This window comes from Sabethes cyaneus, chromosome 3 (assembly GCF_943734655.1).
Source record: "Sabethes cyaneus chromosome 3, idSabCyanKW18_F2, whole genome shotgun sequence".
In the NCBI taxonomy this organism is placed as follows: Eukaryota; Metazoa; Arthropoda; class Insecta; order Diptera; family Culicidae; genus Sabethes; species Sabethes cyaneus.
The window spans coordinates 208,776,108-208,800,683 of NC_071355.1; the positions used below are offsets into that span (position 1 = coordinate 208,776,108).

Consider the following 24,576-nt stretch of genomic DNA (forward strand, 5'->3'; position numbering starts at 1 on the left):
CAGCACTTAAAAAATGTTCATTTATTACAATTTATCTAATAATTTGGTCTTAATGAATAGTGCAAATTGCAGCTGAATGATATCCAGTCTTTAGACTCGGTTAGCAAATTAGGATGCAGGCGTCCCAAACACGGCTGGTAAACGGCTGAATAATGCTTACCGTCGGTGCCTTGTGTACGTGTAGGCATAAAATAGACCCTGGCTCATAACCTCTTATTCAGCAACTCCTGTTCCTACCTCCTTGTGGTACCAGCCAGGATACGAGCAACTTTGGTGGAAATCGGGTAACCAACCCTGGTGGAAGCCAAGGTAGTATGCCTACAGGAAACGAGGGCTCTTTCGAGCTTCGTTGGCCCTACGGTGAAACAGGGGGTTGGTGAGCAGGTTTTGCAAACCGTCACCCTGAATAATACTAAAGCACGGAACGGAGAACAAGGAAATTTTTACTGGAACAATCGGAATAGAACCACGCGACGAAAACAGACTATGGATTGGAAACTCGGGACGTGGAACTGCCGATCTCTCAGGAGGTGTGCTGGAAGAGCTCAACGGTACGTACGTTCAGAGATGGACATACCATCTACCAGAGCTGCGACAACACACACGAGCTGGGTACAGCTTTCATAGTAATGGGCGAGATTCGGAAGTGGGTGATTGGATGGTAGCCAACCAATCCTCGAATGTGCAGGTTGAGAATCAAGGGCCGATTCTTCAATATAAGCATCATCAACGTGCACAGCCCTCACCTCAGAAGTACCGATGACGACAAGTATGAATTCTACGCGCAGTTGGAGAGTTAATACGACCGCTGCCCAAAACATGATATCAAGATCGTCATCGTGGATTTCAATGTTCAGGTCGGCCAGAAGGAGGAATACAAACCGGTGATTGGAAGGTTCAGCGCACTTCAGCGGACCAATGAAATCGGCCTAAGACTTATCGACTTTGCCGGCTACAAGAACATGGCCGTACGGAGTACCTTTTTCCAGCACAGAATCCATCAGAAGTACACCTGGAGGTCACCAAATCAGACAGAATCACAGATAGACCACGTTTTGATCGACAGTCGGCACTTCTCAGACATTATCGACGTCAGATCCTATCGAAGCGCTAACGTTGACTCGGACCACTACCTAGTGATGGTTAAGATGCACCCAAGACTCTGCGTTGTGAATAACATTCGGTACCGACGCCAGCCTCAGTTAGATATCGCGCGGCTGAAGCAGCCAGACGTCGCCGCAAACTACGCGGATTCATTCGAAGCTGCTCTGCCGGAAGAGGACGAGCTGGACGAGGACTATTGGAACACTATCAAAACAACCATCAGCAGTGTAGCGGAGAGCTCCATCGGGCGTGTGACCTGGAATCAGCGGAACGATTGGTTTGACGATGAATGTAGGAGGGTGATGGATGAGGAAAACGCTGCGCGGGCGGCCAACATGCGCAGTGCCACACGTCAGAACGTGGAAAGACACAAACAGAAGAAGATACAGCGAAACCAAATCTTTCGGGAGAAAAAGCGCTACCTGGAAGAGCAAGAATATGCAGAGTTGGAGCGGCTGCATCGTTCTCAGGAAACGAGAAAGTTCGACCAGAAACTGAACGGATCCCGCAAAGCCTTTGTGCCGCGAGCCGAAATGTGTCGGGATAAGACTGGCAGTATTCTGACGGACCATCGTGAGGTTACCGATAGGTGGAAGCAGCACTTCGACGAACACCTAAATGGCGCCCAAGGCGGCGTGGAAAGCGATTTCGACGGTGCAACAAACGGGGAAGAGGTGCCAGCCCCAACGATAGGCGAAGTTAAGGAGGCCATCATGCAGCTAAAGAGCAACAAATCAGCTGGGAAAGATGATATCGGAGCGGAGCTTATTAAAATGGGACCAGAAAAGTTGACCATTTGTATGCACCGGCTAATTGTTTGAATTTGGGATACGGAACAGCTAGGTACTGGAGGAGTGGAAAGATGGGGTTATCTGCCCGATCTATAAAAAGGGCGACAAGTTGGACTGTGAGAACTAACGAGCGATCACCGTTCTCAATGCCGCCTATAAAGTGCTGTCCCAAATCATTTTCTGCCGGCTATGACCAATTGCGAACAGATTTGTGGGAACTTATCAAGCCGGCTTCGTCGAAGGTCGGTCTACAACGAATCAAGTATTTACACTGCTGCAAATCCTCCAAAAGGGCCGTGAATACAGAGTTCCCATGCATCATTTGTTCGTTGACTTCAAAGCCGCATATGATACCATCGACCGGAAAGAGCTATGGAAAGAGCTCTTCAAACTTATTAAATCTACGATGGATGGTCCACAGCAGGCATGGGTAAAACACCGAACCGAGCTTACACGGTGGGCACCATTGCCTAAAACCACTCAACAAACTTAATTTCGTTTTGCACGCCGTTCCCGTACATGCAAACAAACACGAAGTGTAAGAAACATTACACCGGTGGCGTTAGGTTTAAAATGTTTTCAGCCTAAGTTTTCAATGGCCTCGGTTTGCACATTTCCGAGTGTTAACCGATATCGGAATCCACCGTAGGCGAGTATTTTCAAGATTGCGAAAACACGCATGGAGGCGCTTCATACTTATTCCAATTGGCCGTGTGAGTGAAAGAAATAGAAAAGCAAAAAGACACGAGTTCACGCTGATCGTCCAGCATATATCCGAGAAACTTTTATGAAGTAGAAATACACGCCATCCCGAGTGTTTCCGAAGTGTTAAAACCCGTTGTGCAAAAAACAACACTGAAAAGGCTCGCGGTTGCTTTTTCACAGCACACGGGTTGTTTTATCAGGCACGGCAACAGCGTACCGTCTCAAATAAACTTCGTGGTAGTTTTCAAATGCGACACGTAGTTTGGTTCAGTTTTTAGACATGCCTGGTACACAGTGCTGTGTTCGGATTTCGGGTGGATTGTCAAGTTCATTCGAATCACATAGAGGGATTCGTCAAGGTGATGGTCTTTCATGCCTGCTGTTCAACATAGTGCTACAAGGTGTTATGAACCGAGCGGATATCAACACGCGGGGCACGATATTCTAGTCAATTCGTCTGCTTGGCCGATGACATGGATATTATAGGCAGAACATCTGTGGCGGTGGCTGAACAGTACACCAGACTAAAGCGCGAAGCAAAAAAGATTGGGTTAAAGGTAAATACGTCTAAAAGAAAGTACATGCTGACCAGCGGAACCGAGGCCGACCGAAGCCGCATGGGCAGTAGTATAATGATCGACGGCGATGAGTTTGAGGAGTCGACGATTATGTCTACCTTGGCTCGCTTGTAACGGCGGACAGCGATACTAGCCGTGAGATTCGGAGGCGTATTATCAACGGAAGTCGTGCTTGCTATGGGATTCGCAAGCAATTGCGGTCGAGCAGATTTAGCCTCCGTACAAAGTGTACCCTGTAAAGGGCGCTTATTAAACCGGTTGTTCTCTATGGGCATGAAACGTGAACAATGCTCGGCAAGGACCTGAGAGTGCTCGGAGTTTACCAACGTCGAGTGGTAAGAAAGATCTTCAGTTGTGTACAGAAGAACGGAGTATGGAGGCGGAGGATGAATCATGAACTCGCACAGCTCTATGGTGAAACCAGTATCCAAAAGGTGGCTAAAGCTGGACGGATACGATGGGCAGGGCATGTTGCTAGAATGCCGGACAACTACCCTGCCAAGATGGTGTTTGCCACAAATCCGGTAGGAACAAGATGACCAGGAGCGCAGCGAGCAAGATAGTTAGACCAGGTGGAGCGAGATCTGGTGGAGATTACTCCGTGTCCAAGGAATTGGAAAGCGGCAGCCCACAACCGAGTTAATTGGAGAAACCTTGTTCAATAGGTTTTGTCTTAGGACGGCAAGACACTTAAGTAAGTAACCATGTTCCGCCAACAAAACCATGGTCCATGGCTGTTCATTTCCAATTTCTCGACTGTCCCCCTCTTTCAAGGTCTTATTCCACATGGTCTAACCATCTAGCATGCTGCGCACCTCTGCGCCTAGTTGTACCAACCGGATTTGAGGCGAATACCGGCAGTCTCACAACAGGTCCCGCACATTGTACCCTTCCACCATTAGTAACTTCATGGATACTGGTTTGCCGTAGGGCTGTGGCAATTCGTGGTTCATCCTTCTTATCCATACACCGATCTCAAACACCCCGCCAATGATAGTCCTAAGCACCACTATGTTCAAAATCGGCCAGTGCCGTCAATTCCCCGTCAAGCATTATCCAAGTTTCGTTTTATACATGATACATTTAGTGCGGAAGTGAAGATTTTCAGACCTTAGGGTCTTGAGGAGTCTATAGCAAGCACGACTTCCGGCAAGAATACGTCTGCGTATTTCTCTGCTGCAGTTGTCACCTAACGTTATCAACGATCCGAGGTATACATATTTGTCTACCACCTCGAACTCACCCTCGAACCCTGTCGACCATCACACTATTGCCTATGAGCGGTAGATAGTGCTCGATTCTTCCTACTACTTCCAGGTACTTGGTTTTGGACGTATTTACCACTAATACAACCTTCACTGCTTTACTTTTCAGTTTGGTATACTGCTCAGCATCCTGGAACTTTCTTTCGGCAATATCTACGTCGTCGGCGAAACAGATAAATTGGCTAGATTTATTGAAGATCGCGCCCGCATGTTAAAACTTGCACGTTTCATAACATCATCTAGCAAAATGTTGAGGAGGCAGGAAATACCGTCGCCTTGTCGAAGTCTTCTTCGTGTTTCAAACGGGCTTGATAACGTGTCCGATATCCTGACACAGCACCGAACATCCATCGTGGCCTTAGTCAGTCTTATCAGCTTCCCGGGAAAGCCGTTTTCGTCCATAATTTTTCATAGCTCTTCACGGACGATGGTATCGTAGGCGACCTTGAAATCAATGAATACTTAGTGCGTAGGGACTTGGTACTCGCGGCTCTTTACGAGGATCTGTCACAACTCACAACACAAAGATTTGAATTGGAACTGCTCCGCATGCCTAATTAGACAGAAGGTATGTGATGATTCCACGGGAAAACATTTGGTTACCAAGCAGATCTTGCATGCCATGAGTACCACCGCGTTTCGATATGCTAATTCACAAACAGTGATGAATGAAGTTTAGTAAAGTTATCAAATCTCTCAGTCGACGATAGTGAAACAAATTGCTGTCGTGTGTAAACTCGTTTAGCCTTGTTTGCGTGGTCACCCACCGGGTGGATTTATTCTGAACGCTTTTGATGAAAGTAGGAAAGGGGAAAGAACGCTGCTCTTTTGGCTGTACCACTTCAGCCAAGCATAATTTCAACAAGTTATGTATGAGTCACTCTTAGAGTTAGTTATAATTTATAACATTGCTGAAGTATGTATTGCCCAATCTTTATTATTTGCGGCTTTATAAGACTGCTGCCTTTTTGCTGCCCTTGCGCTCTTTTTGCTACCAACGTTGTTATAGCCTTATATCACCGTAACTACAAGAGGTAAAGGAATGCTTAGTTCAGCAATATTGTCGATTATAACTAACTGTTTTATACACAACTTTTGAAAATTCTGCTGGCTGAGAGGGTACAGTCAGAAGAGCAAAATCGATTCAAACAGTGCGTGCCATCTAACTCGAAGTCTTATCACCCGTTGTGCTGGTCGTCGTGATTCGCCGGCGAAGTTTTATACGGAAAATGGTAAAAGTTTTACCAGGGCCACGTCCTGTTCACGGACCAAGGTATTAGCTGGATCTTTCCAGCTCCAGCAGCACCTCACTTGGGAGGAGCCTGGGACAGAATGATATGTTAATATTTTTTTGAAACGATGGTTCTGCAATTGATGAAGGGACGGTAGGGGAAAGAAATGAAATTTTTTTTTTGGTGAAAGCGGGGAAGAGCGGAAAGGAAGGGGGGTGGGGGTATTGGTAGCTATGTTTGACAAGTAGTCATTTTGACTCCTACCTTTTGTCCAATACTGGAAGGTGCATGAGTCGAACCAAGCTGTAATCTAAGATTATAACCGGATTCGAACCCACAACACCCGCCAGGGCATGAATGATATGGTTTAGTAAAACTGCCATAGAAACGGCATGCTGCAACAAGAGGAGAATTGCTGACCCTGGTTGTCGTGGCTGAGGCAGTTCTCAACATTAGACCACTTACCCATTTGCCCCAGGATGCTGCTGAAGAAGAAGCTCTCACACTGAACCTCTGAACCACTAAACTCTAACGGAAGAGTTCGGCATGCTGTAGTTAAAACTGCAAGAGAGACTCTGCGTAGACCAGTATCCATTGCGTGTATCGGAGGCTTAAACTAGTGGCAAAACTGGTTCAGGTGGCCAGTGTTACCTACAAGGACCTCTTCCATCGCGTCGTGTCATTTAATGCAAATCGATGACGCACAGCTATCAGTCAGTGTAGCGAAGCCCACACTCATGTTGTCTAATTTTCTCACACACGCGTACTCATTCTAACGAACACGCCGGTATAAGCATCCCTTTAAAACTCCCGCTCTTATTTCTTCATGTACTGCAACAAGTTTTTGCGACTGTGTCTTTAGCTAACAGCTCTACAGTCGTCGTTTGTCGTTCGTCGTTGCAGCCCGATCTGCTGATACCGATTACTCACGACGCCTCGTAGTCCCGCCCATGAATAAAATCCAGTGCGAAGATGCAGAAAAAAAGAAGAAAACGTAGTGCAATTTGTATCCCAGTGCTCCACCAGCCTCGCGGGCAGCTGATTCCCCACGAATTTTTTGACTCGGAAATAAGCGATGCAGGAAGACGATGTGAGGATGTGCGTGCGCGAGTGTGTGGGTAGCAGAATGTCTGCACACATCGCCGGCGGCTGTTACTTTTACGCCTGCATGTGCGGCGTAAGCGTTGAATGCTATGTTTCTCATACTCTTTCGCGTGTAAGTAGGCATGGTTGACTTCTCGCTAAATTCGCAACATTGCTGTTACTATGACACAACTAGCATTAAGTCATGTTAACCGAATGAAAAATAAAACTAACCGATGGCTTCGCACAAGTTAAACATTCTTTAAACTTATAAAGCATAAACCCGTAAAGCGCTACAATAAAATTATTTTCTAAATCTTTCTAAACTAGGTTTTGTGTTCTAAAACGTTGTAGTTGTTAATTTGACCTACATTAATCGTATTACATCAGTCATTTAGAAAATCAAATACATTCTGATACTATAATTAGCAACCCTTCAATCAAAATTCTCCGACCAATAGATTTTCATCACCAGAACCTCTCGGCTGAGAATTCTAGCGGCCGGCCATTCTTCCGGCGATGTCAATTATGGCAACCACTCTGTTACGGTACGTAACTCGGTGGCATATAATAGGGAAATAATGATCGCGCTGGTGTTTCCTTTTTCCGACCATTGAATACCGTTCGTACCTACGTGGTCGCGAGCACTATAAGAGACCCGCTTGGATGAACGCGGAATTGACACCTTCTGCCGCGCGACTGCCCGTCACGTCGTAATGAGAACTTTGAACAATGCGGTGGCAATCACCGAGTCTCGGGCGCGCGCGCCGTCTGTACGCTGCTGCTATTCTTGGAGCTTTTCAATAGTGCCATTGATTAGAATAGAATTCTAGGTCCGCTCGCCCAGTGGGTGTTCCAGATGATATTTGCCTGGACACGACCGTTCAACGTAGTGATTCGGTCGTGTGGGCAGGTCCACGTTATATTTCGTAATTACATCGCGAACCGTTGTGGACAGTAAGACAACAACCAACGGGACGGCCGGTAAAGAATGCTTCAATTATTGTTCTCTGTTGGTGTGTTGTCTTGTTGTTCAGGATGCAAACGACAAACTCTTTGTCTATGTGGCGTCGGTGATTAATTCGACAATAAATAATAAAGCAAATAGTTGCTTTAAGTTATTTAGGCCATTGAAATCTCATTCAAACCACTGGATAGGAATGAGATTTCAAGGAAAAGATTCCTTTCACATTTATTTTGCTGAATTACTTTAGTTTTTCAATGAAGATCATTTTCATACGTTCTGTAAAGACCACAAACCACAAATCATGAGCATAAGCATTTCTCTTTTAGTAGCTTTCATTCAACCTACTACCGGTCTCAGTGAGAAAAATCTCATTTGGATACATTATCATAGCAGCAAAATATCAGGTTTCCTGGCTGGAAAAAATGGAAAAAATGGATTCATATTAGCTAATTTGAAATAATAATACCATAATAATAAATATTATAATTTTATTTTCGCGCAGTTTTAAAAGCAGAGCACAGCCTCTGTCACTTAACGACGACGGCAGTTTTTTTTATTTACAGTGGCAAAACTGAAAACTTTATTACTTGCTGTGCGCCTTCTGTTCGCTCGTCCACTGTGCCACCGATGATGATGCGATGGCCAATCTAGATTCACCCATTAATTAGGTAATTAATTGAAATTCTCCGCACAGTTTGATAGCACCGGCGTCGCTTTCAATCAATTAAAGCGCATGTGAAACTTGGATGTTCCACCAATAATAAACCGCTGTGTGATCCTGTGAAGTGAAAGGTATACATCAACGATAAAATATTTATGGTCACTACGCCCCTCAAGGCGATTTTATTGCTGCGACCGGAGTTAGGTGTACCGTACGTTCCCATGTTCTCAGCTGTCCGCGACGATTCGGTTGAAAGGATTTCGGCTGATTTGCACCGCGATTTGCTTACAGAACAACCCTATGTAGTAACTCCTTTGGAGAAAAAAATGAGCAACAAGCCGGATCGGTAAAAGGCTACCTCGCTCTGGCGGGCTTCTTGTATGATAAACGATATCAGAGAAACCGATTAATTCGCCATAATTAGGTGAAAAGTAGAAATGAAAGTGTAGTTACAAGGAATCGGCCACGGAAACTGCACTCGCTCGCCATGCATGGTTGTTGCTTCGCACTTACACTATCTGTGGCACTCAACACAACAACCAACGGGAAAAATAAATCATCTGATTCACACTCACAAACGCGTGCAATGTCGAGATAAGTGAACGCAACCGTACGCCTCCCTTAATTAAAACGTTTAAGATAAACGGACCGTACTTTTGGGTTACGAATAAAATAATACTTCTTAATTATAGGGCTTGTTGATGGCTAGTGAAATTAATGTTGTATTATTCTTTTTCCTCTCCATTCCTTAGGGAACAGCAACTGCTGAATGTATTCGAAGTGGTTGTTTCGACGCTGGAGGGTAAACTGCAGCGGATAGACAATCTTGATAAAGCGGTGGAGCATCTGATGCGACGGGTAGAATCACTCGACAGCAAGATGGCAGACAATATTCACAAAACCGACGCAGTTATTTCGAAGCTGCGCACCCTAGATAGTAAGCTGTCAAACGAAGGTGACAGGGCGAATAGTGTAAGAACAGCTAAATCCACCAACAGCTTGGACAGCAGATTAGTATCACTCGACCAAAAAGTTAGTGACATTGATAACAAATTGAACGGGCTCAAGAACCAGATCGATAGCAACTTCCTGCCCGTTGATGATATCAATGCAGAAGCCAGTGAGAGAAAAACCGTTAGTATGAATGTGGCGGAAATCACAAAAGCAATGCATTCCGAAGTTATGGGACACATCACGAAGGAGCTGGGCCAGCTCCGTTCCATTTCCGAAGGAATCGACAAAAAACTTCAATTCCACATCAACATAGTTTCAGAAAGTCTTGGCAAGACGCTGAATCTGTTGAATGAAGTCCACGATGCCGTCGTGGATCATAACATAAACTTCAGTTATAATTCAACCTCAACGCTGCCACCGTACGTTAAAGCCAGCAAAATCGATATTCTGGTGAAACAGATCCGGCCGATTATGTCGGTTTCGGAGAAGATGGATGAAGTGTGGGATGTTGTCGTGGGAACCAAAAGCTCCGTCGATGATCTGGTACCAAAATCCGACGCTTTGTTAACCCAAAACCAACGACAGGAGCGAGCTATTGGCGAGATCCATCATGATCTGAAAACAAAAACCAATCTGATCATTAACAACCTCGATATGGTGGAAAAGCGACTGAAGAAACAGGAGGACGACGTGGCGGTACTTGCCCAACGGCCCGTCCCAGCGGAGTTGCTAATGGATCCGACGATTGATAGGCTTGTGGAATATGATCCAAACAGGTAATCTGCTAGAAGACATTAACTACAATTATAAATTTAATCATCTTTTAATCGTTTATTCAACAGATATTCAATCGTTGATGACTTCACGGAAGCGCTGCCGACGACAACTTACCCCACCGTTTCTTCCTCCACGTCGACACCCAGCTCGAGCAGTAGCAGTACCACGGCGAGCAATGCCAACTTCAACGGCAACACATCGACATCACCTACCGGAACTGCCACCCAAATAGTTCAACCTGGAGGTAAAAATGTCTCCCGCAAAGGTGGTATTATCTTCCCCAGTGTGAAGAACAAGCCGTCCGTGCTGAACAGCACCTTTGCCAGTGAAAATCTTCTCTTCAAAGACATTAAAGTATGTATCCCAAATTTATTTCCATTTCGTAGTCGTAAAAAACCAAAACAAAAAAAAACAATTTCATCTTCGATGACCAAAAAGCGTGGACCGTATACCAACTGAACCTACACAGCTAACTCTCGGTAAAGCGACTGAACGTCTGCGCCACTCTCTGTCTATCTCTCTTTCTCTCCCACTACAGCAGAGAAACGTTATCGCAAACCGCAGCCGTCTTTGACCTTACAACGAACATCAACTGAACTGGCACTTCGCACTGCACTCACGACTGTGTAATTTGAAAGTACCTACAAGCAAAAGAAAAAAAACGACAGCATGATCTTTGATCGTACCTACAACAACAGCACTCAGACTAATGAGTCGCGCAGAAGTTGCTATCAAATCACGAGTATCTTTACTACCCAGTGCTACTGGGTCAACCACACGACAAGATAAGCTAAACTTCACCATCCATCCACCATCGCCGCCACCACCACCACCACCAATCGCCATTTGTGTAATCTCGGGTTATTACCTTCCGTGCCGTTTTAGTTTGCAGCATTATTCATTGGTTCATTTTATACACTCATCAATCCTCACGCTTTGGAAGGAAACGTTCGTCTCTTTTGATTTTTTTTTTTGAGCATTGAAGTCGTTTGTGTATCACATTTCGTTAAAAGTGGGTTCGTCGCTTACCAAAATTGATGCTTTTTGATTGAGTTTCGCTGGAAAATAGTTCCATACTTAGGGGAATTGTGTATAATGTGACCCCCCCCCCCCTGGCCAATGTGCCCCCCCCTTCGTTTTTCCCTAAACAAGCGAAATTAAAATGCAAAACCACCCAGAAACCATAGTAAAGTACCAAGGGTAAAGTGGTCCAGAATGCACCGCTTAAGCCGAACATCATTTTGCAGAGCAACGGCGTGTTTGTTCCACGTTTTTCAACTTCTACAAGACTTTGGGATCTTTTTTACACCTACTCATGGGGAAATTTCCTAACAAAAACCAGTATTTTTTGTTACTTTTGACGATTTTTGGCAAGAGTCAAAATCATTACGTGAGGCAGAACGCCAAAGCCCGTGGACAAAACGCACCAAGTTTGCCCAGCTAGGCGTTAAACGCAACCAAAAAATTTATCAACAGAGGTGGGCACAATTCCACTAATCCGCTAACAGCTAACTAGCTCAGCTAACATTCTGGTTAGCGGTTAGCGTTTTCGCTAATTTTTATAACCATTAGCGTTTTGGTTAGCTTCCGCTAAATTTATGTACCGCTAAATAAACCGCTAACTTTTTTTGGCAGAAGGAAATTTTTTGAGTAATATCGCACAGGTTTAGGTCGAAAGATTCCAAATTTCAAACTTTTGTACGCGGGCTCAAATAAATCGATAAAAATTCGAGGTCTTCCACACTAACAGAAAACACCAAAAGAGATTTTCTCGGACTTCACTTGTTTTATAAATTCGTAAGTGTTGGGCCAAGTATCAATGCAATGAAGTTTTCTCAATAATCAAGGAAAATTATTACCTACAAAATAGTCACAAAACTTCACACAAAACTTTCTATGGCAGCGGGAAACTCCAAAACAAACTTTAAAAAACTATACCGTACCTTCTGATTCCCAATCATCTTATTCTGATTTCATTGTATTTTTAATAAAAATTTGGAATTTTATTACTAGATGCGCCACTACTGGTACGCTTACCCTACTACTTTGAAAATGTATTTCTCAGGAACCAACTTTGAGTAAAGCGAATATTTTGAATGAAAATGTCACTAGGTTAACAACACGCATCGTTCTTACAAATATGAAAAATATTTACCTTTTACCGACCGGTTTCGGGCAAACAGTCGCCCATCGAAGGGGTGATGATGACTGTGAACCCAACAGAATGTAAGTATGTAACAAAATGTAAGCAATCCAGAGAAAATGTTTTTGGAAAGCTTTCACAAACATTTTAACAGCGATGGAAAACTCAAATGAAAATTCCTCTTGCCACTTGGAAATATTTCTTTACTCTTTTTAATGTGCTAATGTGGTAAGCGGTAATGTTCTTTGAACATTTTTCGTTAATACCTGCAATTTTTTTCACGGAGTTAATTCATGTACTTTCCTTAGACCTTTGGAACGATGATTTTCTTTTATTGCCGAAATTAGTGCTGATTAAAGTTTGGCCTAATCTACAGTGCTAAAAAATTTAGCTGTTAGCGGTAAGCGTTAGCTTCCGCTAAATTTTTGGTTAATTTAGCGGTTAGCGGTTATCGAAGCTAACGTTTTGATTTAATGGATTAGCTGTTAGCGAAGCTAAAATTTCAGTTAGCGGTGCCCGCCTCTGCCATTCAATCACGTGTTGTATAAACTCCTAAAACTAGGCTGCCGCAATGGCGGAAGCGTTCGTTATAGCGTTTGTTACAAACGCTTGTTTGCTGGGATACAATGGGTTCATATCTCAACATAATTGGCAATAAAATTTAATCATCTACTTATCTCCAACTGATGTGTGATGAAATATTGTGAGTTAAACCATGTAGAATTAGGTTTAAGGCAAATTGTATAGGACTACAATACATAATATTGCTACATTTTTAATAAATAATCCGAAACAAAAGATGTACTGCAAATTAAAAATATTTTATAACTGTTCGATCCCGCTGTGATGCATTCTACCCCTGTTTTGTATTTTGAAGTTTTTTGCAATATATGTGAAAAACATGCCTAGTTAATGCCGTTTTTGTGATGAATCATCGAGTATGACAGTATATCAATTAGAAAGACTGTGTTTATTATGAAATTTGCATACCGACTAGTGGTAAAAGCTTAGGGATCATTCAATAATGATGTCCATTGCTTATGGGGGGAGGGGGTTGTCAATTTTGTGACAAGTTGTGACAAAGAGGGGGAGGGGGTCTAGGCAAATGTGACATCCGATGAAAAATTGCATTTTCATCAAAAGGCAGCAAAAATATGTTTCTCAGTCATTCAACACTCATCGATTTATTTCGATCTTCGAACTTATTGTTCCAGCTGACGGCGCTTAAAAGTCAGGCACAATTTGTGATTGTTAACTAGATAGACCACACCTTACATTGAAGGATATATGTAAATCAATTTCAGTTCATTTGCAATCAAAGTTTCTAGGGGGGCGGAGGTTGAGTTTTGTGACACAATCGGACAGAGGGGGGAGGGGGGTCTAAAAAAGTAGAAATTTGGTGGACGTCATATTTGAATAGTCCCCTAAGAGAAAACCGTGATTTCTTACATGTGGAATGAGACCGCGGATAATCGCTTGATTTGATTGGAAGTGACTATGTTTGATGCTTTTACATTCTACACAATTATGAATTAGCGAAAAAATAAAATGCGCATTCATAATTTTACCAAATAGTTTCCGCGTTTTTAAGCAATTAATAGCATGGGCCATTCTACTCCCCCGGTGCGTTCTGGACAGTCTTACCCATTATTTTATAAAAAAACGATATTTTGAAAACAACGGAAATAGTTTTACTTTCTACAAAATAGAGTTGGTCTGTCACTGGTAGCAATACTCAAATTACCGCATTGGGCATATTATACCGCAGGTGGGGCATTTTACCCCACGCAGTCGAGAAACACAACATTTAGGTGCTTTTATTAAATAGTTCCTAGCATATTTATTCTACAATACTAAATGAAACAATCAATTGCAATTGGTTTTCAACTTAAATACCAACATACACAAAAAGAAATTTGATTCCGATGCCATGAATGAGATCATGAAATCATGAAATGTGAATTCCTGTCAAATCATGACTGAACTGCCATATCAGACAGCACAAAATCATGAATAATAGTTCATGATTTTGCGTTAAAATTGTTGTTAAAAATAGGGGAAAATGAGCAAAATGGGGCACTTCCCGATGGCAAACAGGAAAGGGGTTGCCACCACGAGAAAAAATTTAAAAATCTCCGGAAAATTTTACATAAGATCACCTATATTTTATCAGCCTGCAGGTCGTATCTTAATTGTGTCTGCTTTTTCGCTCGTTTTTGCGTTTTTGCAACGTTTTGGGCAGGAGCTTCATACGAAAATCGGAAAGGGAAAGGTATTTTAGCTATATGAATCTGTCGAAATTCACTCCGAAATATCTGGTTTGGAAGACTATCCTGGCTTGAAAAGTAACATTACATTGCAACTGGGATCATCAAACAAGAAATTTTCGTGATCAAGTGTCACGTATTATTCCGTACGTTTTTGGTTGGATTTAGGGTCCTGCGGAAGAACCGCCAACACCAGATGCAGCTGGTGTCCATGTACAACAATTCTTTCAACGCGTCAAATTATCGTTCTGCGGTGTACAAAGGGGACCAGATAACTGTGTCCCAGATAACACAAAATCGTAATAGAAAGTTCATAATAAATCGTTTTCATGTCAATTTCACATTGGAATTGTATAATAATTAGAGTATGTCAAATCGAAGTGAACAATAAGTTGTTTTTCAGTCGTGCGTGCCTTCATATACAATTCATGACTGTGAATTATAAAGCAGTATAGACGATTGCAATATTTGATTATATCTTAATCATATATTCAGGAGTATTTAGTTGCGTGTTATAAAAACTACGTAAAAAAGAATTACAAATAATTGTCAAAGCTTTCGCACGTATATCGCCTCCACTTTGGTACATATATGTTCTTATATGGCGTGAAATATAACTTTTTCGTTCAGATATGATTTCGTATATCTCAGTTGCAATCGAGATATACAAACCAAATGGTTTACTGGGGTGTTCGGTCAACAATGCGATCTAGCTAATTCGTTAATGAATGTACACTCAAAAGAAGCCACGTCCAATGCTTTACAGATTTAATCAGATTTATTACAAATTTAACTAAAGCAAGTAAGTTACTCGCAGAAAAAAAAATTTGATGTGTTCTTTTTTCTAAAATAATATTTAGCAAGAATTGTAAAAATTACCGAAATATTTTTTTTCGCAATTCACTGAAATTTTGTTTTTGAAAAATGATAACTCTAGAACGCATGGTAAAAATGTTATTTTATTGGTGCCAAACTGTCACGAAATCTTTTGCGAACACAGTCCACTCAAAACGAATTTCGCACGTGCTGCTCGAGTCAAAGATGCTGATATCTTTTATGGTATGATGGAATTTTCATGACACACCATGATCACTACCAAGAAGCTGATCGAACAATCGAAAAAATTGCATGAATTTTAAGCTGAATCGCAGTAAGTCGTTCCGAACCGATTAACAGGTTTATCTGGTATGCCTCTTAATTTACAAATACTAAATTGGAGTACACATTAATCTATGCAATCTGAAACGTTTTCCCGTAAAAATATTATTTGTCCTTTTTTTTAATGTGGCTCAAACCCAGAAGGTCATTTACCATTTGTTGTGTGTCTTTTTGTTAGTTTAAGTTGACGATCCTGATGACGTCAGTATGATATGATTAATAGTTACCACGTTTAGTATCACTTGAGTCACGGAAGATTCTACTCCACTGCAAGGTTAGCAATTACTACTAAATAATTGCATGCTTGCAGTCACGAGGTTCGTGATAAATGTGCATACAACTTAAAATTAATGATTGCGATGATTTGTATGGGAATACGCTCTCATTCGTGATTAACATCGGAAAAAACACGTCATCGTTAAATCATCTTCATCATTGGGCCGCGGTTTTGCTACCTGGATAAAACCTTCAACCGAGGGCTGAAAAACTTTGAGAAAGGATACCTCATGGGGTTCGCAAGAGATGTTATCAAGATTAGGGTATGTTATATAAACTGAAGAGTATCTAAGAGCTCTAAAATAAATTCCTATCGCACCATGTGGCACTGACTGATCGGTGCCTCTTGGTAGCCCGAGGAGTAGTGCCTCTTGCGGTAGCCCGAGCCATTATTCATTCAGTCCGTCCAAATCGTTTACCGTCATCGTTTGTCAGTGGATCGCTCTGCATGCCGGTACAGCTATATGTAGTCAAGTTTCGGAGGGCGCCTCATATGCTAATAGGGAGGAATCATCACCTTCTGCCGTGTGCCCTCTTTCGAGGTGGTGCCAATTCCGAACTTTCTTTCACACTTATAATGTAGGTACGGCCACAACGTTCCCGAAATAATGGAGACACCACAGAGACGGTGTTTGTGGTTGAAATGTTAATCTATGGCTCATTTTGTGTCACACGTTGTTAACGGAAATATTTTGTTTTATGACTGGTACAAACTGTGAGTTTGAAGTCGGTGTGAGGTGCGAAAATGTGACTTGTTCGATTATTTTTGAAAGGCGCTAAACGCTTCGTCATTCTGAAGGTTGTTTTAAAGTAATGGAAGTTTTTTTAAAACACAAAAAATGTCGGAAGAAATCATCTCTGTCAGCTATGCTGACTCAAGTCTGGAGTAGCCATGAAGTTGATTTGCATTTTTATATTGTAGTTGTCTTGCCAGCAATCTGGGTCAGTTACCGTCAATGGCTAGGGTAATTGGAGGTACCACGCAACCGGAGTCACTTTCAAAAGCAAGTATGCAACCGTGCGTGTCCACGATTTATCTAATTTATGAAGTGTTGCATAAATTGTCCTAACCAAAACACTCTTTGCCGGTACCGCTGCTGATCCGGCAAACTAGTTACCAGTCTAGCAAGCAGGGTGGATAATATTAGATGGCTTATAAAGAAAAATTCTATTGCTGGTCAAAATATGTATAACGTATTGTATGTATATTTTTTATTCCTGAATTTGGAAAATTTAAAATTTCCCAATGTAACACATGATTTTTTGAAAAACATTGAGCACCACCCTACTGGCTGTAGACTTCTGTTGTGATACCGCGTAGCAGTCAAATTAGCGGCAACAAACTGCTATGCGTGTGACCAGTCAGTCGGGCCGATAAGTTGGACCGGGTGTAAATTGTCTAGACGGCCGATGGTTGTTCTCAGAGAAGTCCCACCCCTGCCTACTAAAACCGATTATCGCGCACCTAAAGCCCAGAAGTTCGCTTCGGGTAACTGCAACACGCGACAGACAAAGCAAGCTGACCGTGGTCAATGACGTAACCGTTAGGTAGGCATCACGTCGTCGAACGTGTTTATGACTGACAGAATCGACCGTGCTAACTGAAAGGCCGACTGCGAGTCAGGCTGGCTGCAATCGAGAGTTCATGTTTTCCGCAGCTTGGTCTGTACCTTTATAATTAGGTTGATTTCGGAAGGTTTTGCATCATTAAGTGTTTGTTTTTAAACGTTTTATTTGAAAACCGCAGGCTCGTAAATTTAACCAAATCAGCGAAGCATGTCATTCCGAAAGATGTGTGTCGGATTGGACCTGAAATGATGATATTCTTCATGTCGTCTAGAAGATCTCTGCTAAAAGTGGACACGTCTCAGTTGACGAGGTTTAATATGAAATACCACATAAAGACACATGCTGCCTGTCTACTGTACTACAGATAAATTACGTAAATTAAAATGCATAATATTGAAAAAAATTATGTAAACTGGCTTCTGACTTGCAGCACAATATAGCACACGGACGACGATATAATAAACCGTTCAATGTGCGGTTGATTTACAGCCTACTATCGCGAAAAAGTTGGTCTCTGAGATCGGCGCTCTTTGATGTTCTTGAAAGTCTGGAAGGTGAAATGTTTGTTTTACCAACAGAGAGGCCAACAGAATTTTATGGTTCATTTGTAGTGTCTGTCATGGCGCAATGGTTCCAATACCTGAACTCTCTGTCATGGCATCCAGGTGACAGCGACACACTCGGTTTGCTATGTTCTTACTATCTCATTTAGAAAATAAAATTAAAAATCAACGTACTCATAGAGTAAATAATGTTTGCATCAATAATGTTACTAGGAATTCAAAAGATCTTTAACAGACCCTTCACTACCGTTTTCCGGTGGCTATGTTTCAAATAAATAGAGGTAAAATAAAAAAATTATTTTCGTATGGCGTTAAACGTATGTGTGAGGCTCGTGCACAACCTTTCCAACGTTTCTTACGTTTCTTACCTATAGGCTATTATGAACTACTAGCTGTAACACGCGCGCGTCGCCTCGTATCTAATTGAGAGCAAATTGGAGGTACGCTATGTAACGCTAACGCTCTGTAACTCTATGAGGTGCAACTACGTTACTTTTGCTCGTCTTAAATGCAATCTGGTATGATTGGTTTGAGTCTTTGCTTAATGTGGCCGATTATTGCCATGAAAATACATATCGCGCCCCTCGTTTTGGCTACAGACAAGGCTCTTATATAAATAGATAGATAAGCCGCTGTTAGGTTGCACCTTCTCGGAGTTTTACAAATAAAGGTTCTGCTTATCGATATTTAAGATATGTAAGATAGATAAGATATTTAAGGTGAAATTAGTCGTCATCGATTCTACTGATTTGAAAAGGATTTTTTTGTTTGAAACAAAAATTCTGTTCATGAAAATATATTCGCTGTGTTCAGATTGCCAAGAAGAATGCAGTGAATACATTTCTATAAACAGCTTTTGGGCCTAAAAACTGCCTCCGAAATTGGTCTCTCCGACGAAAATTTAATGACTGCTAATTTCCCGTTAAGATTTGATAGATGAGAGATATTTAAGATAGTTGACGAATTTGTCTACCTTGGGTCACTGGTAACGGCGGACAATGACATTATCCGTGAGATTCGGAGGTGTATTATCAGCTTACTAGGAGCTTCATAACCAATTGCGGTCGAACAGACTACGTACCACGCACAGACTCCCTATAAAAATATCCTGTACAAGACGCTTATTAGACCGGTTGTTCTCAAACCGCTCCGTTCTGGCATAAAACGTGCATATCCAAGTAACAATTCTAAAGCCACTTGGTTTTACTTGAATTTATAAAGATTTTGTTGCGGTATTAATCGTTACCTCTGGTTTTATTGTGGTATTGCGCAATACCAAGAGGATGCGAGTCCAAACACACTTATAGCTAGCTAAAAAACCACAATAAAACTGTTAATAAAGCAAATTTATTGTGGTTGCTCATATTACCACGTTAAAAATTGTTGGCTGCATCACGTCTCTTATAAACTTACCATAAGTGTGGCGTAGCAATACAAAATGGCGCACCAATGAAAATTGATCTTATCGCGGTTACTTGTCAAACCGCAATAAATCTGTTAGTTTTATAGAGCTATTGAAACGGTAACACACTAACCAAACAGTTTTTTTGCTGCTATTATGAAGAATACCAAAGTTCAACACCAAAATCATTTTTTTATGCGAAGCCATATTGCCATATTCTAGTATTTTGTTTTAGCTCGCAAACAACAATTCATCAAAGCAAAGTGTTTTGCAGAAAAAAAGTTATTATCAATCGGTTTTCCTGCCAGAGGAAGCAACTAAAATGATTTTTGCTAGAAATTGTGATTGACTAACTGAATATTTTCAATTTGATGAGACAACCAGTTTTCAAAAATACGCCCGCTGATTTTATCGACCTATCATATCAATATGCACCATTAAATGAAATGCGCACATGCTGCAAACCAATGAAATTGTTTAAAATTTAATAAATACCGTCAAACGGGGTAACTTGCAACAGTTCTCAACTATGGGTGCAAGTGAAAACTTATCTGTAGTACATTAGAAGACATTTAATTAATACAAAGTTATTAGGTCTAGCCTAGACCAATTTCACATATTGAGAAAAAATTTGCGATCAATATTGGCTGTTGTAGAGTTTTTTTAACTAATTTGTTACTGGTAACCCCTTAAACGGGGTAACTTGCAACAAGCGGGAGAGTTAAAAATCATCGATATCTTGGTTACGTAATATATGAATGTTCATTACGTTACGAGTGATCGTAATTAGACACTGTCGTATTGTTGGTCGATTCTCTCAGTGAGGTTACTTTATTTTTGGCCTCTTGTATGGCCATTTTTAGTATATCCAGAGAAAAACTGGCATATTTCCGACTTACCGAAAGTATCTGACACTCTTCAGGTGTGCTTTAGTATTGTTTGATGCAAAATTAAATGCTAACTTACTTCTTGAAGCTAACGGAACACAGCTTTTTATATCTACCAGCTGTTGCAAGTTACCCCGTTTAAATGCTTGTTTTACGAATAATGTGGTAATAAATAAGATGAACAAAACTAGTCATCATAAATCGATTATTTTGTTTCCTTATTGTTCATTTTACTATAAAAAATGTATGTTAGGCCTCTTTTATTTGAAGTGCCTGTGTGCGACACAAACGTTTTACTGATGAAAAATTGACGATAAATTTGACACCATCTTGTGGATTTTTTTGAAAATCACCAAAACAGCAGAAAATCAACATAACAGTATCTATGGATTCTTTGAACTCTTAACAACAAGATTCAGTGACTGATATAGATTAAAAATTGAAGTAAGAGATCAAAAAGTACAGTAAATTGGAACGATATAGTGCTGTTGCATGTTACCCCGCTGTTGCAAGTCACCCCGTTTGATGGTATTCTATGGGATATTTTATTCTGGTCGCTATAAACCAAATCGTTCAGAATGATCTGTCAGTAAAACCTTAACTTTTCTGCTCACGGATATATTTTCAAGTTGACAAATCTAGTGAACTTATTTAGCTTTTGCCAGAAAAGCGAAAAGCGAAAAGCTTTTTTAAATTATGGCAATGACTGTCAAGCAGCGAAAGCTTAACCGGTTTTATTGCTGCTTTCAGCAGAGCGTGATACGACTACTTGAGCTTATAACCTGATTCTTATAGCGGTTATGAAAACATTCTGAGGTCAGAAGTCAGAACTTGGTCAGAAAGCAGTTTTATAGCGGTCATCAGAATGTTCTGGTGGAGCTCATAGTTTTATTAGCGGTTTTATGAAATTGGTCATGAAAACAACTATACGAACGTAATAAAACTTGGAATTGTTACTTGGGGTGGTAGTAGGGTAAGGACTCTCATACAAATAAAATAGATATTTTTGCGTAACTCAAAAAATAATCGAACTCGAGAAATTTTAGACACTTCCATAAAACATTTATTAGTCAATAAGGCTACTACAAATATTTTATCAAGTTTTTATCCTTACAGTGTTGGTCAACTGAACGGAAAGAGAATCTTTTTGCCACATCTCGAGTTGAAAGTCAAATTAAGGGCCTTTCGGATCTGCTATACTGTGATTCTTTTCATTTCGATTAGATTAGTTTCTCTATATCAGACGCGCTCAGGCTGCGGATTGTTCGCTTATTTTCCTTCCATTTCGTTTCACTTGGTTGTCAGTTACTCCCTAAATATCTTGGTGACATGATCACATACGATTAAATATGCGATTTCTAGCTATTTTCATGCATTTATATCTTCAAAGTGAGAGCCTTATGTGTGGCAAGTGCCGGGGTGTGGCGAATGTGAGTTACTATGTCATTTCTTTTAAATATTATAATTGCTTTAATTCAAAAGGACTAAGTTTAACCGTATGTAAGTGAGTTACTCTTTGCTGGACTAGTGTAAGAAAATCAACTCCCATTCGGGTGGTTCACATTTTGGACTCAGTTCCTTTTCACATGTTGGTTTGCAATTGTATTGAGCAGCATGCGTCATTCGTCATCAATCTAGTTCCCTTCATATTCAGGAAATAAATATAACTGCGGGTGTACTTCATTTATTGTCAATCTCCTCCATCCATTACTGTCTGACCGTGACATCATATATATGAGACCAAACTACTTTATCCGAGTTGTCTCACATCATTCCCAATACAAATACCGAATAACTAAAAGTAGACTGGTAAAGCTTTGACCAACGGTTGACGTTGACTGTCTACAGAACATATTTTATTTTCATATTAAAATTTATCATATTTACTTTAATCCCCATGCACGTTTACTCACATAATAGTTTATATTTCGCAATAAATCTATGCAACCTATTAATTCCGATCGTTCTTCTTCCCTATCGTTCCGTTTTCATTTTCAAACTTGCCACCCTGCCCGTGTCGCCGTCTTGATTTATTCTTCTTGCAGGGATTCTCCTGTACGGACCTGATGAATGCCGGCATGCGCCAGTCTGGCGTGTACTATCTGCAAATCCGAGGCACCACCTACTGGTTCCTGAAGGTGTTCTGCGAGCAGGAGATCGCCGACGGCGGATGGACCGTAAATAGTTTCTCTCCATTTGGCCCCGGAATGAGCCGCATCGGTCATATTTTCTTTTTGCGATTTTCCCTCTTTTTCAGGTCATTCAACGACGCGACGACTTTGGCGAACCGCGGGAAAACTTCAACCGCGATTGGGCAGACTACAAGAATGGATTCGGCGATCCAGCGAAGGAATTCTGGCTCGGTAACGAAAACATCTACATGCTGACGAACAACGAGGACTACTCGCTCCGGGTCGAACTGGAAGATTTCGAAGGAAACAAGAGGTCACTTCTTTTTCTGTGCGAGAAAGACGAAATACTTTACCTTTTACTATTTCTACTGGGTATTTACAAAGGAAAAGCTTCGTCTTTCTCTATTCACAGATTCTAAAAGAACTCTTAACAAAGACACGTGATTTTGGCTAGTTTGAGAAGTCACTCTAACCTTTAAATTTCTCCGCAGGTACGCACAATATTCCCATTTCAAGATCCACTCCGAGCAGGACTATTACAAGCTGGAAATCGATGGATACGAAGGAAACGCCGGTGACTCGTTGAACGATCCCTGGTACGGATCGAACAATAGTCCGTTCTCGACGTACAACCGCGACAACGACCGAAGCTCACTGAACTGTGCCAGCATGCTCAAGGTACCAAAACCAAATTGAACTTTTTTGCTGAAACAGCTTTTAAAACTAATCATTATTGCTTTCTTTTCTCCGTGCCTCCAGGGCGGCTGGTGGTGGAAGTCATGTGGACGAGGGCTAAACGGTCTGTATCTGCACGATCCGCAAGACCTAACCGCCCGGCAGGGCATTGTCTGGTTCCGCTGGAGGGGCTGGGACTACACGCTCAAGAAGGCCACCATGATGATCAAACCACGCGGACCGCAGCCCCAACCACAGGTTACAAGTGCGACGACGACGTAATAGTGATAATTTTTTTTATTTTTTTCCGCGCAAACTCGAGTTTTTGTACAAATCTTTTTTATTATTTCTGTTTTCTTTTTTGTTGTACAATCGAAACATATTGGTTTAAAAAAAGCCCATACAAAACGAGTCATAGAAACAACTCTTCACCGCGACGTTAGAGATCAGAGATTCCCAGTGTATTTGAAGAAACACCTTTTCCCAACAAGTGCAAAGAAATATTTCAAATTTTATTCATCCTAAATTTCTGAAGTGGCTATCTTTTACACTACTTTCTCTACGTATCTGCTGTTATAACTGTATGGTTCTTATTTTATGATTATTTATTAAATTTTAGCAAAAGAGCAATGTCCGTTATACGTGCGAAAGATGCCAGCACAAATCTACATATTCAAATGACTATAAATTACGTCGCGAATTTCTTTAATCTGTTCTCACCTGGAAGCAGATTCCTTCTCGTACTTTTTCTATATGCTAAGCGACCGACGCGGACGACCCACGTTTTTCCCAATAGGCTATCGCGATGTTTTTTTTCTTTTCTTATCCTATAAACTCTGGCCTTTTTATGTAAACGAAGAGAAGATATCTAATGACGAACTGAAAGAGATTGTTTAAAAATAGTGTATTTGTTTTTGCGTTAGGTAAATTCATCATTTTCATCGTCGTTTGTTTGACGGAATGTTTAATTTCTCGAAGTGCATTGACAGTAGTAAAGGCATACGTTGAACCTAATCTTATGAATTGAAGAATTAATTGGCTTAAAAACTATTAAATTTCCGGAACCGAAACTTTGCTAAAGTAATGGAAGCGGAAGCATCAAAAGGCCAATGCCTGCCAAAAATTTTATCTTTAGCGCTAGTTGTACCAACCATCTAACGGTTACCTAATTCTGTGACCTCTCAGTTCAAACCAGCCCCGTCGGTTTATGCAACGGATGCTGAACAGCCCATAATTCATCTTACTACCGCATATTATGGTTTCTTCTGAACTGCGTTCATAGGGACGAATTTCGACCCGGTAGAAAATATTTCGTTCCAACTACGTAAATAAATTTCTAGATTTTGATGCATAAAAATGCAAATGCAATAGTCATGGTTCAAAACAA

The 24,576-nt window shown here is 41.2% G+C and overlaps 1 protein-coding gene across 1 annotated transcript in view; it reads left to right on the forward strand.

Annotated features, from left to right (window-relative positions):
* LOC128740656 (fibrinogen alpha chain) overlaps positions 1–23,471 on the forward strand; it is a 254,538-nt gene extending 231,067 nt beyond the window's left edge. The window contains exons 2-7 of the mRNA XM_053836219.1: positions 9,139–10,116; positions 10,183–10,471; positions 22,428–22,559; positions 22,640–22,827; positions 23,006–23,192; positions 23,274–23,471. Coding sequence (XP_053692194.1) covers positions 9,236–10,116; positions 10,183–10,471; positions 22,428–22,559; positions 22,640–22,827; positions 23,006–23,192; positions 23,274–23,471 — 1,875 coding nt within the window. The 5' untranslated portion in view covers positions 9,139–9,235. The remainder of the gene's footprint in view (positions 1–9,138; positions 10,117–10,182; positions 10,472–22,427; positions 22,560–22,639; positions 22,828–23,005; positions 23,193–23,273) is intronic.
* Positions 23,472–24,576: the final 1,105 nt, after the last annotated feature.